The sequence below is a fragment of the Pyxicephalus adspersus genome, chromosome 10 (assembly GCF_032062135.1).
Source record: "Pyxicephalus adspersus chromosome 10, UCB_Pads_2.0, whole genome shotgun sequence".
NCBI classification, from domain to species: domain Eukaryota; kingdom Metazoa; phylum Chordata; class Amphibia; order Anura; family Pyxicephalidae; genus Pyxicephalus; species Pyxicephalus adspersus.
The window spans coordinates 39070608-39085623 of record NC_092867.1 but is presented as its reverse complement, the minus strand read 5'-3'; the positions used below and the strand labels follow the sequence as shown (position 1 = coordinate 39085623).

General features: G+C 36.9%; 1 protein-coding gene across 1 annotated transcript; it reads right to left on the bottom strand.

Annotated features, from left to right (window-relative positions):
* Positions 1–3726: 3726 nt before the first annotated feature.
* Positions 3727–14770, bottom strand: LOC140339614 (steroidogenic acute regulatory protein, mitochondrial-like). The gene is made up of 7 exons (XM_072424384.1): positions 14684–14770; positions 12006–12128; positions 8978–9111; positions 7794–7952; positions 7119–7294; positions 6593–6686; positions 3727–5690 (listed from the first exon to the last, which is right to left on the bottom strand). The coding sequence occupies exons 1-7, from the start codon at positions 14745–14747 to the stop codon at positions 5589–5591; spliced, it is 852 nt and encodes a 283-aa protein (XP_072280485.1). The 5' UTR covers positions 14748–14770; the 3' UTR covers positions 3727–5588.
* Positions 14771–15016: the final 246 nt, after the last annotated feature.

Genomic DNA, 15016 nt, shown 5'->3' with positions numbered 1-15016 from the left:
GTAAGGCCCTAACTATTTGAACATTTAATGCTGATATCCAGAGCATTACAATTTAGAGGTAGCTACCTGATGGAAGCCTACTCATGTTTAAGGACTAAAGCACCATGTAAGAAATGGTACTTAGAATATAGTGGTGGTCCGTTGATTCTGCATTAGGAAGCACCTGATTTGCGTTGTCTTTAGGAGACATCTTATTTTTTACCCAACTCTTGATACCATTATCATGAGTGTCATCAGTGGCAAGAGAACTTACCTTCCTCAGCAGGAGCAAACACAAGAAAAATCTGAGTAAAACCCTTCCCTTGATTTCAACCTGTCCTTCATGTCCAGCATCCAGACCCCTCAAACCTGGGTCTGTGTCCTCTCACAAAGCCATATGTACCAGGTTGGCTCTGTTAGTCTATGTGGGCACTTGGATAACTTGCTATTTTTTAACTGTAGAGAGTGATGGACAAGGGTTTATCCAAATATCTTTGCTCCTTGTTTTATCTTTCATTCTTCAGCTCCAAATTGAATTTGTCTTTGAATGCATTTAGGGAGATTCTAAGTGTGAGCACTCCTAGAGGGATATTTCTTCAATGCCCTGTAACTCTGTATTCAGAGACATTGCTGCAAGATGTAGATCAGCTCCACTCTTAACATAGATGTTAAGAAAAATTACTTTCAGCACATGCAGTTCAGGAGACTGGGATAAAATTGTTCTAGCATTTGACAATTTCATTTTTTAAATTTTTCTTGTGCTGTACAATTTCTCTGTAGCTTGGTTTTTGGACCATTGTCTTCTTCTCAAAGGAACAGTTGGAGCATGCTGACCCTTGCTTTAGCATCTCCAATATAGCTTACTTTGCTGTTCTGTTCTCCACACATCCTTCTTTTGTTGGTTATGCATGGCAAAACCTCCTCTTTCCATGATAGGCCCACTTAGCCAGCTTGCTATCTCTAAAAACTTTCTTTGCTCCCTTCGTAATTATCTCTTCCTAGCAAGTGTTGTTACATTGCCACTCTCTCTGCATGCAGGAATGAGTTGGCTCCCACAGCCTTCCAGTTTCTCTATGCTTGCTTTGCAGACTTCCTCATTGAGCCACCTTTAGACTCAACAACACTCAGCCTTCATCTTCTTCCTAATCTCCTTTGCAAAAAGAATATGTTGCCTTTTTTAATGTTAACCCTGGTGCTCTAGGGCTACTTTTAATTCCAAAGCACTCTACCCTGGTTCTCAAATAAAAAGCAGCAAAATTACATTTCTGTAATGGAGAGAAAGACTGCAAAACTCTCCCCCCTCCCCTACTACAAGGTTTCTAAAATACCTAAAATCTGGATAGTTGACTTGGTTGGACTGTATTCCTAAAAGATTGGCGTCATTCTTTTAGAACTACAGTATTTTGAACTTTTAATGGTACATACTTTTTTTTGTGCGTGGGGGGGGGGGGGGCTACTGGCCCACAACAGGATATCCTTGGGTCTTATTCAACTTCTCCCTGCTGCAGCAGTTGGTAATTTTAAATAGCACTGATATAAAAATGTCAGCACCTCCCTCTATGGTATTGTGTTTTGGGGCCATAGTGATTTTCCCCTATTTGGTGTGTCCTTGCCAGCCAGGGCTCACAAAAATTAGTTGAAAAAAAATGTGCAATGACAAGATGATTATTAAAGAAAAAGTTTTTGGAATTTTCCAGGCACTGACCTGAAACAAGAATACTGATCAAGAAATTCTCACTTGCAGCCAGGAAGTCATCAAATGATGTTTGGCAATGAAATACCCTTGTTCTGTTTTTTCCTACTATGAATACCAACATCAGTCCAAGACAATGTAGAGCATTCTCAAAAAAAAAAAGTTATCTGGGCTTTATTACTCTAAATAAGTGAAATAAAAAAGATATGTGTGACATTGAGTTAATGGATTGTAGAAAAGATGCACCTTGATGTTCCATCAATGAGGCGTGTGATTGCTTTGGTGAAAAAGATAACTCTGCACATTAAAATAAGCCATGAAACAGCAAAAAAAGATAGTTTGCTCATCATTCCTACAGTATGCCATGCATAAAGATGGGCTATCTTCCCTTAAAATTACATGTCACGATCACTATAGCTATCATTTTACAACATTTTATATTGAAAGGAAACTGGTATAATCCTTTATTTATTTATTGTACGTGGAATAATGGAGCTGAGAAGATACAGAAACTTTAATATACATTACAAGGATTTTACTAAATATTATACATTTTTTATTTGATTCCATCTGATACTCGACACCTTCCTGGAAAGGAGATATTGGATATCACACCAATATCCTTACTCTTACCACTGAACATGGCTCTAATCCAGGTAAACTGTTCCCCGAAATCTTTACAGAAACGGACTCTTCCAGGAGTGTCAATCTCCTGCATTTCCCATTGCAATGGTTTGTTATGCCTTTGCTGTCACAGGGCTCCACAACATATATTACACACTCCTTTCACATTGGTTATTTACTAAATCAACATAGGCTGTGAACTATATGATTTCAAAGGATATTTCACCTAGCTTAGTGAATGAGATGAAGCTCTGCTAATTCCAACCATCAAATCATATGCAAGCAAAAATCCTGTTTTTATTCTAGATTAACAAATATGAACAAAGTTAAGTATTCTTTGCAAATGAAATTTTCACCCCACTTACTAAGCTAAATTAAATGGGAATAATTAACTTTGTGAAGTGAACAGCATATGTCCCTTTAGTTAATTAAACTCACTATATCTATATTTCTTCTATATGTAGGAACTCATGTCATGCATTGCCTTTATCTAAATTATTATGTCTCATCTCTTTCAATTACACACAATCATATTAGATGGTACTACACATGTATATGTGGGCTGGACACTGGGAAGAGTGGTGTGTGGGCTCAATTGCAGATTTCATAGTAGTGTAGACCAGTGTTTTTCAACCGCTGTTCCGCGGCACACTAGTGTGCCTTGAGAGATCTTTGGGTGTACCGTGGGAAATTATCCAATTTCAGTTAATTGGTCCCAAAATGATTTATTTACTGCAAAAAAATTGTCTTCATTTGTCTATACCAGCGATGTATAGTGATAGGCAGAACCAAAAAAAACTCTTCCACTAGATGGCAGCAGGTAGCTAATTTACGTGTCTGACTTTTTGGTGGTGTTCCGTGGGATTTTTCTAATTGTAAAATATGTGCCGCAACTAAGAAAGGTTGGGAAACACTGGTGTAGACAATGGAGGGAAATGTGTGTGTTAAAGTGCGGATCTTTGTGTTATTAGTGGTTCTGGGAAGTAAGCATATGCTGGAGTGCAGATTTTAATGGAGTAATGGATGCCAGGAAGTGAACAGTCACTGGTGGTATGGATACTGCAGTGTCGGCTGTTTTTCAGATCCTTTTGATGGCTTTCATAATTGGGAACTAAATGAATGCTGTAGTGCTTATATCATTTGTGGTATGGAAGCAGAGACAGACATATGTGTGCTGCACATTTTACTGATGTCTTTGATATGGGGGAACCAGTTATGTGTACAGGAGTACCAGTTTCATTGATGGCATGGATACTGAAGAGTAAGAAGAGCAACCTTGCTCAACCAGAGGTTGCTAGGTGTTCCTTAAGCTTGGGTTGTTTTACCAGAGTGTCCATTCCAGTATCTGTACCAGTGTCCATGCCACAAATTGCAAATCTTCCTTCACATGTTCCGGATAAACTCTTTTAGATATACTAGAAACTGTACAATTTAGTTCATTACTTTATTTATTGAGTAACAGGACACAGGATTTGGCAGAGCCATAACAAGCATAGGCAATAAAATATAAAAGACGGAGATGACCCATTATGTTCTGTAATGGGTGATGATAACAAGGGAAGGGGCATGCCTTCTTGCACTGAAAAAATTGATATATCATTATGGGAATTACATTAAAATTGTAAATACATTCGGCTTTAGGTTAACAATATACAGTTAGCATGTACAAAAAGAATAAGACACAGAATATATGAAAATGATAATATCAAAGCTGTACAATTTTCCAAAGATTTCAAAACAAAGACATTAAAACTGCTTCCTAAAATTGAATATACTGTATACAATAGATTACAATGTGCTATGTGCAATATGGGATGGTTCATTTGATTTTAAAAAAGCCTAGGAAAAAAACAAGTGCATGCCCATTATTCACCCACAAGATAGACTGTATGGCCACAATACACTTTTATTCATGTTATTACTGTGCAGCAGAAATATAATTGCACTACACTGATATGACTATATTTGGGGACAAGACCCCCAGGTTCTTAGTTTATCATGGTGGTAATGTCAGTAATACTAATATTAGTCCTTGTTCTGGGAATAATTAGTCTGACTGATGGGTTTACATACATGGATACATGACTACATTCTATTCCAAAATAGTTTTTGAATTTGGCTTTACATGTGTCACTTGCTGATTTAAAATCTTCAGAACTTCCAATATGCACAGGAAAAATACATAATAATACATACATAAATCCTATATTGGTGCATCACATTTGCAACATTTGTTTTTAAAAGCTAACGAACTGTCAGGGTTTTACTGCTGTTTCCTTCTTATTGGTTTCTGCTAAACCGTGTCATCAGGACAAAAAATAATTTGACAAAATGATCGTTCATAATTGTGTATTTTAACAAAACACAGATTCACTTTATTACCTAACATTTCATTTCATTTTAAACAGCTTCTGTTCTGTTAGTACCCCTTATTTTTTCAATGTCTAACGTATTTCCTTTAATCCTTGCTGTGTACAGGGGAACATTTTCCTGATAAAGCAAACTGGACCAAGCCTTTTTAGGGGTTTATGGCTTCAACTGGTTCATCTGCATGTTTAAAGTCCCTTTAACCTTACGTTCGTTTCAACCCATACTGTTCAATTCACCCCTTGGTGTATAACTACTACAGACATTTTTTATTCAAATATGAAAAGATGTGAAGACATGAAAGATGCTCCTCTGTTTCAATTACAGCTGTGTGTATAAAATGTCATTAGTATTTGCCTCATTGAATAACCCTCAGAGAGATATTCTAGTTGCTGTTTAACCTTTTTTGATCTGAAATCTAATTGGTTTCTTTGGGTTATGGCACAGTTTTAATGTAATTGCCTCAGAAATGGATTAAGCCCCCCACCCTCCCAATACACAAACACTGCTTTAGCCTATTGTAATGTCCTTTGCAAAAGGTACAGATGTAACCTCCCTACTTGCATTGTGTATACTGGAATGGTCCCATAAGACACCAGCTGCCTACAATGCCATGCTCAAGGAGGGGAGTTATACAACTCTAACCAATTGTGCTACTTCTCAGGTTCACTACAGGAGTATGCAGGTTGTAGCTGGGGTTCCTGGACATCCATTGGGACCTAGACTCCTGCCTATGGTTACCTTGCAGATAATTAGACTCCAGATTGCTTTTTTTCTAAATCTTTAGAATAAAGGTGCTTTGGAGTGTATATTGTTTTTCCTTATTATTGCTAATTTGCAATATTTTCCCAACAATAAAACTCATTTCGAAGCTTACTACATTGTGATATATGTTATAGCTCTATATAATAAAATAAGGCATAGGTTAGATCTTCTCTAGCGAAGACAAATGCCTCCTCAGATGTGATAGAAAATCAGTTTGGGACTGGGCCATGATCTGATCGGTTACAAATTGAGGTATCCATCCCTGTTGGAAAAAAAAACAAAACTTAAATATTTTAAACCATGCAACATTGAGACCAGGTTGGCCTAAAGCAGCATTAAAAAAATATATCAACGCGTGTTCTCATATGCAAATGGATACAGTACAGTACAGAACAGTACTGCTAACATGTAGCTTCTTTTAACCACTAGCTTAAGCGTAATGTTTGTTAGGTTAAATAGCTTAACTATAAAAACTGCAGCTAAAAGCACAAAAAAATACAGTTTGAAAAGTTTATGTGCAAAATTTAAACATTTAATCATATTTAATTCATTGGCTATGTGCTCTTTTTGACTTGAGGAAGAGTTAACGTCCTAATATAGCCTCCTACCTCTGTTTTGCCATAGCTTTACCACCCTGCGATGCTTTTTTGTAGCTGCCAGGGAAAACAAAAAAGGTAATACTGTAGGGCTGCGTTTCGTTATTTAAGATTCATGGTTTCGTTTTTATGAGTTGTCACCTGAATTCACCGCTACTCTGCAAAGTTTACAATTTGAAGAATTTTTTTACAGCCTTGTACCATAATGTGTTGTGTATTCCAGCACAATGGATTAGGAATCTGTGACCAACTCTACTGGAACATTAGCCCCATGTTGGTTCATGCACCGTGAGTTATACATTGTTCAGTTTGCCAGACACAATTTGTAAAAGAGTAAAGTTTGTTTCAGATGAGAGGTGGGAATAGCAGTTTGTGAGTGACTCCCAGAGGATGTGCTGGTTTCCTAATGAATAAGCGTTTGGCAGCGCGTGGTACTGAACTGCTTACTCCTGCCTTCATGCATTCCATATGGTTGGCCCCGGGTGAGACATTACATATGGCATCTTAACTATGAGCAAAGTAACTAACTGTAACTGTAAAGCAGAGTCGAAGAATTAAACAGTCTTACCTTAAGATTTACACTTAGAAGCCAGGTGAAATGTGTTTTCCTCCTGTCACCTTCAAGTGGCCGTAAAATAATGCAGGTAAGTTCAGCTTCTGCACTATAGAGAGACAACAAAGTATTACTCTATTGGAAATATTTGTTTAAAACTGAAGGGTTATTTCCAATTTGACTGACTTAAACCTTTGTATCACCTTACTTTTGTGTATGATAAAGCTTAATGAGTTTTTTGAGTTATACGCCTACCCCTTTATTACCAGCGTACTGGTAATACTGGTTCTATGATGTCTTTGTTTGACTTATGTATTTGCTAAGCTTTTATTCTATCAAAACAAATTTGAGATTGACTTAATTTATTTTATTTCAAATTGGGCATTTTCGTTTGGTACCCCTTATATTGAAGCTGGATTTGTTGATAGGTCAAGAAATTATAAAAAAAATAATTTCTACCAAATATATACACTAGCAACATCAATTTTGTTTAGAGCTGAGCTTTAGTTTTTAGGTTATCTGGCCTCTTGCACACACATACCGTGTTATTTTTTCCTGAGGGGGCATTAAGTGCGACTGAGTTGCAGTTCCAATTAGGTATAAAGAGGATCCTGTTCTGCAACAATGCTGGATGCTGACAAAGTCTCTTTGGCCAAATGGATTCTGTGCAGTTACCTCCCTTGTGAGTAGGGTGTTGTTTCCAATTCTTTTAAGGATCTGCAGAAAAGGAACAGTTTATTGGTGTTAGTTTTATGTTACTCATTGGAAAATCACCATAATGATTTCAATAACAGAGGGCAGAGGATTATTGTAACTTTTGCTTTCTTTCTTACTCATCTTCTTTACATCACATTTTTTGGTAGGACTAATTACTTACAAATTCTTTGTTTTGTCAAGTCAATTGTTAAATCAACACTTTAGCTTAGTCTAAAGAATAATACAATTCCAAAATCTTATGATCAAGATCTCTATGACCTAATCTCAATTTTGTTGATCCCTATATTGGGTGATTTGCAGATCTGCATGTAAATATTGAAACTGAAAAAATGATGAATCAATTTTCTTGGATTGGATCATTAATCCCGATAAACAAAGTAAGTAACCTTGTATTCTTGACTTTTTAAAGAATCATCATATTTAAAAAGCTTCACATAAGTGAGACCAGGGGGTACAGATGGTAGTATTGGCAGATCAGACAAATGATGAACATCATTACCTGCACTTTACTGATGTTTGGGTTCCACTGGTCCATGTATTCAAGTTTTTCAAAAAGCTGAGTGTAGATTTCTTCCAGTGGTGAGTCAATTACAGCTTCCACACGAAATACTTTTCCTATCATTGGGAATGCTTTAGTGAAAAACCGGTCTCCATTTTTCTGTATAAATGAATTGTAACAGTATTAAATGTCTCTGAGTTGGCCTTGATAGCTTAACCTTGAATATACATAACAATGATGCAATGTACCAGCTATGTAGTTTTGGTTTCAACTTCCAGAAGCTTTTAACTTTGTAGTTGTAATGCACCTGGCAAATTCATAATTTTTTTTTTACAGAATATTTAAGGTCCCAATAATGGTAGTTTTTTCGGAAGGGAGACGAGTGACAGCCCTCAAGGTGATGTAATTAAGTATTAAAGTTTCATCTCAACTGAAATTCTTCCAAACATTTAACTCTTCCCTAGCTAAAAACTTACCTATCTGCAAAATGAGTCCTGAACTTTTATGTACATCTTTTACAACTGTGTTTAAAAACCTTGAACCTGTTTTGGGTAATCCCTCTTTTTAGTTCTTCTTATGCACCATTAAAGAAGCAGAAAAAGATCTATCTATTGGAGCCAGGAGTAAAAGCCCAAAGTATTTGCTGTTCTCTGTGACCAGTGATCAATCAGGGGCAGGAGTTTGTGCAAGTACAGGGTAGATAAGGATTGATCCCTCTTACAGCACCAGTAGATGCTACACATAGTATGTTTTGTCTTTACTTTTTAATAACTTAAAAAGTAACAAAGACTTTCTAAATTTCGTGGCAAGTCTGAGTCTGGCCATCATTTCTATGCTGCAATATTCCATTTTTATGGGAAGCAGAACATTCAATATTTCATGTTCATCAGGTGTAAAACATCAGAAACTCCACAGTGCACTCATGAAGGTATATGGACTAGACTTTCACATTGGGCCTCCAAAGGGAGGAGAAGATTATCATAGGAGATCCTGGGATATCCAGCAAACCTAGAATAGATCTGGTCTTGGATGTACATTTGCCAACCAATAGTAAATAGTTTTTATTAAATCCATTCCAGGTTTGCTGGATCACCCAGATTCCCCCATGATAATCTATCTTCTCCAATCCTGGAGAGCTTTAAATATTCAGGCCCAATAAGTATTAGATTACCAAGCACACCTACCTGTTCAGCATGCCAACCTTCTTGTTGCAGCATTGACTTTGCTGTGTGAAGTGTTCTCTCAATTTGATTTAAATAAATCATATCTCTGCTTGAAGGCATTGCAGCCTTATTTATGTTGGAATCGGCATTAATTCCTGGAAATGGAAATACAAACAAGTTTCATTCATCTAATGCCTTTTTGAACATTTTTTTTGAGTAAAGCCTTTTTTAAAAAGATTGAGATATAAAACCCCTGTTCTACTGTTATCAAGTACTACCCTACGAGCTTTCAGACTAGTAAAATTATCAAATGATCAAACCTACACAGCAGACCGTTTTTAACGTTTTATTAAAGGTAGTGGGCTATTGGCTACAATGACCATTAAAAAATAATTTAGTCATTTATTTTTTCATACTAGGTCCAGCAATGCCAAGGGTGTCTCAAAGTAACCAGTCACTGCTCACCTGTTTCTTAAAGCTCAATCTAATGCTGACCATGAATTTGACAATCTTGGCAAATTTAGGCAGTTTTGTGACTTTTTTTCAACTTTTACTTTAGGCAACCTTGATCCACAGTTCTAGTCACTACCAAGATTTAGGCCAAAATTAAATTGTTTAACAAATGCTTTTCATCGAATAATGCAGTGGTTAGATTAACCTCTGCAACAACTTCTAGCCTCTCCAAAATTGCCAAGTGTATGACAAGCATAACCTGTTGACACCTAAATTAGGGTTTTTTTTTTTGCTGTAGGTATATTCACACCACTTTTGTGCATTGTGATATTGCTTACCCTACAAATACATTTTGATGAGCTGTATAAATAAGATTTGGTGGTTCACATTCTTAGTCTGTGCAGAAATCTATAATTCAACATCATTATGTATAGTTAAACTATGTATTATGTAATATCAGCTAATGGTAGCAATTAGGTACAATTCTATTATAAAGCTAAAACACTGTATACAATTTAGGAATGTGTCATGTCTGTAAATCTGACCATAGGCAGCAATCAGTGTTCTTTTTTGCATATTTGAGGTCCTTACTGCTTAAAAAATAAACAATTAATGCAGCCAATTTTGAGAGTAGTTAATGTGCTTGCAAATTACCTGTAATATCATAATATACATAAATGTGAATTATTGCTACTGAAAGGTTTAACCTATACCTTCTTTAATTTAAATTGAAGAAAACAAAAAATGTCTGAACAGTAATTGCATTTTCTGCTTGGCCAACTGGTCCTGCTCCAGGATTTTCAAGCTTTTGAATTCACTGTGATGGAAATCAAAAGCAACAGCTAGTGAAAGTTGCCACCATGATATAATTGTACACAGACAATCTACTAATCATTTCTTATTTCAGCTGCTAGCACAGCACTTCATGTATCACAGCTGTATTATTTCTGGATAGAAAAGTAGGCTGATTTACTAAAGGAATTGAAACTTTTTATCGTAATTTGCTTTGTGGGTGCTTGATCACCCAATCGTGCAGATAAAATTAATAAACAGGAATTAGATTTTTGCATATGTTTATAGTTACCAGTTACTTCACCCCATTTGTTTGAAGGTGGCCCTGGATCATGTATACCATCACCTTAGAGGAATATATTGTCCTAAAACAGTTTGGTTGCTCAGATCAGCATTCCCAGCACTAGTGTCCTTTACATGTACTGTATGAAATGTTTTGAAGCAAGTGGATTCTATGTTGCCAGTTGGGTCACTTGTGTAAACTAAAGAAAGTAGTAGCAAGCAGTTGGAATTTCTCCAGCATGTGTGTGCAATATTCATGTGTGTGCCCAAAAACCAAAATATGCTATTGGAAACCTATTTACAAGAAGTCATCCTCTTAGCCATTGGTTTCTTCTTTACAAGTACCAAGATTTGTCCACTTAAGCATACCATGTAGCTCTATCTAACATGTCCAAGGCTAAACAATAGGTTTGAATTACTCTTCTTTTACCTCCTTTCCCATTCTGTTCTACCCAGTGTTGAATGAAGCCAACATTGGGCCCCCGTACAGAACTGACTTGGGCTCCCCCCTGCTGAAATAACCTGGGGCCCTGTGGAGGCTCTTGTTACCTGAGGAGGGTCCAGGGCACTTGAGCAGCAGTATGTTTTGCAGCTCCATATGTACGCCCCTGGTGTTATCCAACTTATGGAACTAACCAGTATGGAGGATCATGTTACTTACTATTTGTGTCAGCACTAGGCTCTGAAGACTTGTAACTTACACAAAGCATACCAATTACTTCTGAGATATGAGAGAATGAATGGGACGTATGTACATTCTTTAGGTCAAGAGTGCACTAAAGTGAATTTGTTGCGTTGGCCTGTATTAAGGTTTGTAGATTTGTAGGTTATTATAAGATGTAGATTATTTTTAAAGGGGAAGTAAACTAAAAAAAATCACTCACCTTATCCTTCAATTCCTCCAGAGGTGTCCTGGATTGGGTCCTGCGCCATATGTTTCATCATTGGGTGCCGCCATCTTATTTCTCCCCTTACAGCTTCTGCCTACTTCACCTGATCTTGCACTGCACAGGCTAGAGATTAGGTGACATAGCCTGCTGTGAATGGGGAAAAAATGATCTCACATGTGTGAGATCAACATTTTGCTTTCCCCATTGAAGAAAAAGCTCTTTCTAAGCATGCCCGAGATCGGCCCTGCCCAGAAGGAGCAGCCAGGAGACTCCTAGGATGTGTGACCTGGGTATCCCAGGAGGCTCTGTGCCACTACGATAAAGGCAGAAGGGAAGGGCTTCAAGGGTGTTAATCCTGGCCCCCCCAAAAAATAGGTTACCTACATAAGAGGGTTGCCTACCCTTTTATGTAAACTAAAAATCCTATTGATAGGTACTAAAGAGATATAAAAATTTGGATTGAAATATTAGTGATACCAGCACTACTCCAGAATATGTTTCAGGAATCACATCACTACCCTCCTAACAACAGTATGACTACTGCTTCAACCCTACAGCTCCAAAAACATTGGGCCTCTTTACATAATACATAGATCAATGTGCATTTAATAAGAAATTTGATAATAAATTACCTAATTGCATACAGAGAAGTTTTTGTAGGGAATGAGGTATATCTAGGAAACAGCTTTCAATCTTGCTTGTGATGAATTTTGACATTTCTTTTTCAAAAGCACCAACAGCAGGTAGTTGAAGACCTAAAGAAAAAAACAAACAAGGTTTAAACTTTATATTAGCAGTTGTTCAAAAACACTTTTTTAAACCCCTTCCAATGCTAGCGCCAGGTAGATAATACAACTACGTTGCACTGATGCTAACTTTGCATTGCAGGGGTCAATTGTATGTTTTGCCTAGGGTATCAGTAAAATGGTTTTTACATTATTCCTAGCTACTTAAGGCTTTTTCCTCTGGTGTGACTAGTCCTTTGAATCCTCTTCTCTAGAGTGCAGACATGATGGGATTACATACAATGCAGGACCAGCAGTCCTGTATTGTATGTAGGGAGGCCAAGAAGATCTGCCCATAATTAGGTATGTTGAAAAGAAGAAGGAAGCTCCTGCCGGTAGGGGAGTGTTGGATGAGTGAAAGTGCTTTTTTTAGTACCCTAGACAAAAATTCAAACACTTAACCAAGAGACAATATAATCAAGCTGACCTAAAATTTAAACCCTCACCTTAACCATAATGCTTGGCTTAAACAAACCCTAAAGTCTACACTACCAATACCTGGTAATACCTTTAAACCTTTGGATCTACAAATTACTGTGTAGTGCAAATGACTGGCTACAAACGTTAACATGTATTTCTAACACAAATATATTAATTTTATGTCTTGTCACCATACTTATATATCTCTTTGTGCAGTGTTTCTCAAGGTGCAGGGTTCCTCCAGAGGTTGCTAGTGGTTCATTGAGCAATGAGCAGTTTGTGCCTCTAAGATCAGATAAGTGACCCTCAATGATCTTTCTGTCCTATCAGTAAGGGTGACATTTTTTTTTTCTGCTGACCTCCACAGTAATGTACTGTGATACGTGGATATAGTAATTATAGCAGGGGTTTTATGAATATCTGACAATTATTTCAAGGGTTCCCTCATGTTAAAAAGGTTAAAAAACACTGGTCTAGTGTGTGTTTTTTGGAATAGGCCAAAACTCAAAACAGCATTGACGTTTCCTATATTGGCCTCTCTAGAAAGGGGAAATGACAACATATACCCAGTATACCTTAGGTAATATACTATCATACCGAAGCTCTGAATGTCTTTGGACATCTTTTGGAGATTTTTTTTATGCTCTCTTCCGAATTATGATTTGCTATATACTTTCCCTTTGACCCTGTTATACCCCATCCTTTAGATATCCACACTTATTTCTGGTAGAACCAAATACCAGTCTACAGGCACCATGTGGGAATATCTGAGGAATAATTTAACATAGAGGCAAAGTAAAGAGCTGGAGCTAATCATGCCTAAATCATACAAAACATAATTAAAGAAAGATTTTCAGAGGTCAGGTACACTTTAAAAAACAAAGTGTACGTTTTGGAATTTACCATGCATAGTAAAGCCTCTTTTAATATATCTAGTTTTTTTCAGATAATAATGCAATGAAACCTGTATAATGATTATTATTGCACACCCTTGGGTGTTAGCTGTGAGTGTGATAGCTGTGATCCAACCCAACTTAGTGACATCCAAAATCCCCAGGTGCAACACATCGAGAGCAGTGTAACAGACATGGCTGGGCTTTAATCAAAAGCTTATACATAAACATAAAGGGGGTTTTAAAGTACTGTAAAAATGTAGCCACACATTAAACAGTTAATAGTTACATAAACCATATATACATAAATACATAGAAATAATATATAATAATATAATAAATATATACCAAGAGTTGCTGGATGGCTAGAACGCTAATGCTGCCACCTATCAAATCACAACCTCAAACAAAATTCCAGGATGTGAATCTTTGCTTAGCTGTCTTCTAGGACCACCATGTTGGTACATGCACCTGCTTTAACCAAAGCCCATGAGATCTAGTGTTGCAAACCTATTTTTTTTACCAGCTGGCAGCTACAGTAGGATGGAGGAATAGTAGGAAAGCTTGGAGAACTCCAGAGCTTTGCTTCAATCAAGTGACAGTTCCTCTTTACTGCTGAATCTTTAATTCCATGCACCAGAATGGTGGTACTAGTAGGCAGCTTCAGACAAAGATCTACTTTCTGAAGTTGCCCTGCAACTAGCTGATTGACACTTTTGAGTGACTCATCCAAGTGTGACACATGGATAGCATAGGCTGAGAGTGTGGTACTTCTAGCAACACAATAGCTCCCATGTCCATAGAAGTGTCACATTGCAAAATAGACAATGCTAAAAAAATAGGGTCTGACCTGTGGTGGGAACAGGAAATTCTGTGGATCTGTGCAGACTACAGACAGTCAGACTGAACACTTATCCTTATTAACAGTATCTTGGAAATGTGGGGTCTTAGAAATGAATATGCAGAAGTAAAACTCTATTTTACATATTTCTTGAATTGCTTAGTGTCAATGGATATAAAAACAGAGTACATGTTTAACAGCAACAAATTAAATGTAAATTACAGTATAAGTAATATATATATATATATATATATATATATATATCAATATATGTGTGTGTGTGTTCTAATGTCAGAAACACAAAAACCATATTCAAGCATACAAAATAACACATGCCATAGAATCCATAATGCCATAAGAATATACAGTACCGGTCAGGTTGCGGAGAGGTTGATGAGAAATGCCGCAGCAAAGCTTCAGAGTTGCAGGAAGCATAGTTGGTAGAATGGGATGTGCAGTCCAGCTTTCCTAGCTGGAGAGGCTGTGCACTTCTATCTTTATAGTTATCCTGAAGGCCAGCACCTGATGATAGGCAGCACATTTCCAGATAGAAAAAAAGAATGGAGAGAGTCCAAGGACGGAGAAAACTCAGAGGAGGGGAGAAAACGAAGAAATCACTTAAAACTTCAAATGATTCATCTTTACTGTACACATCTTCATATAAAGGAAATTTATTTTAAAATATGAACATTTCCCAAGCATTT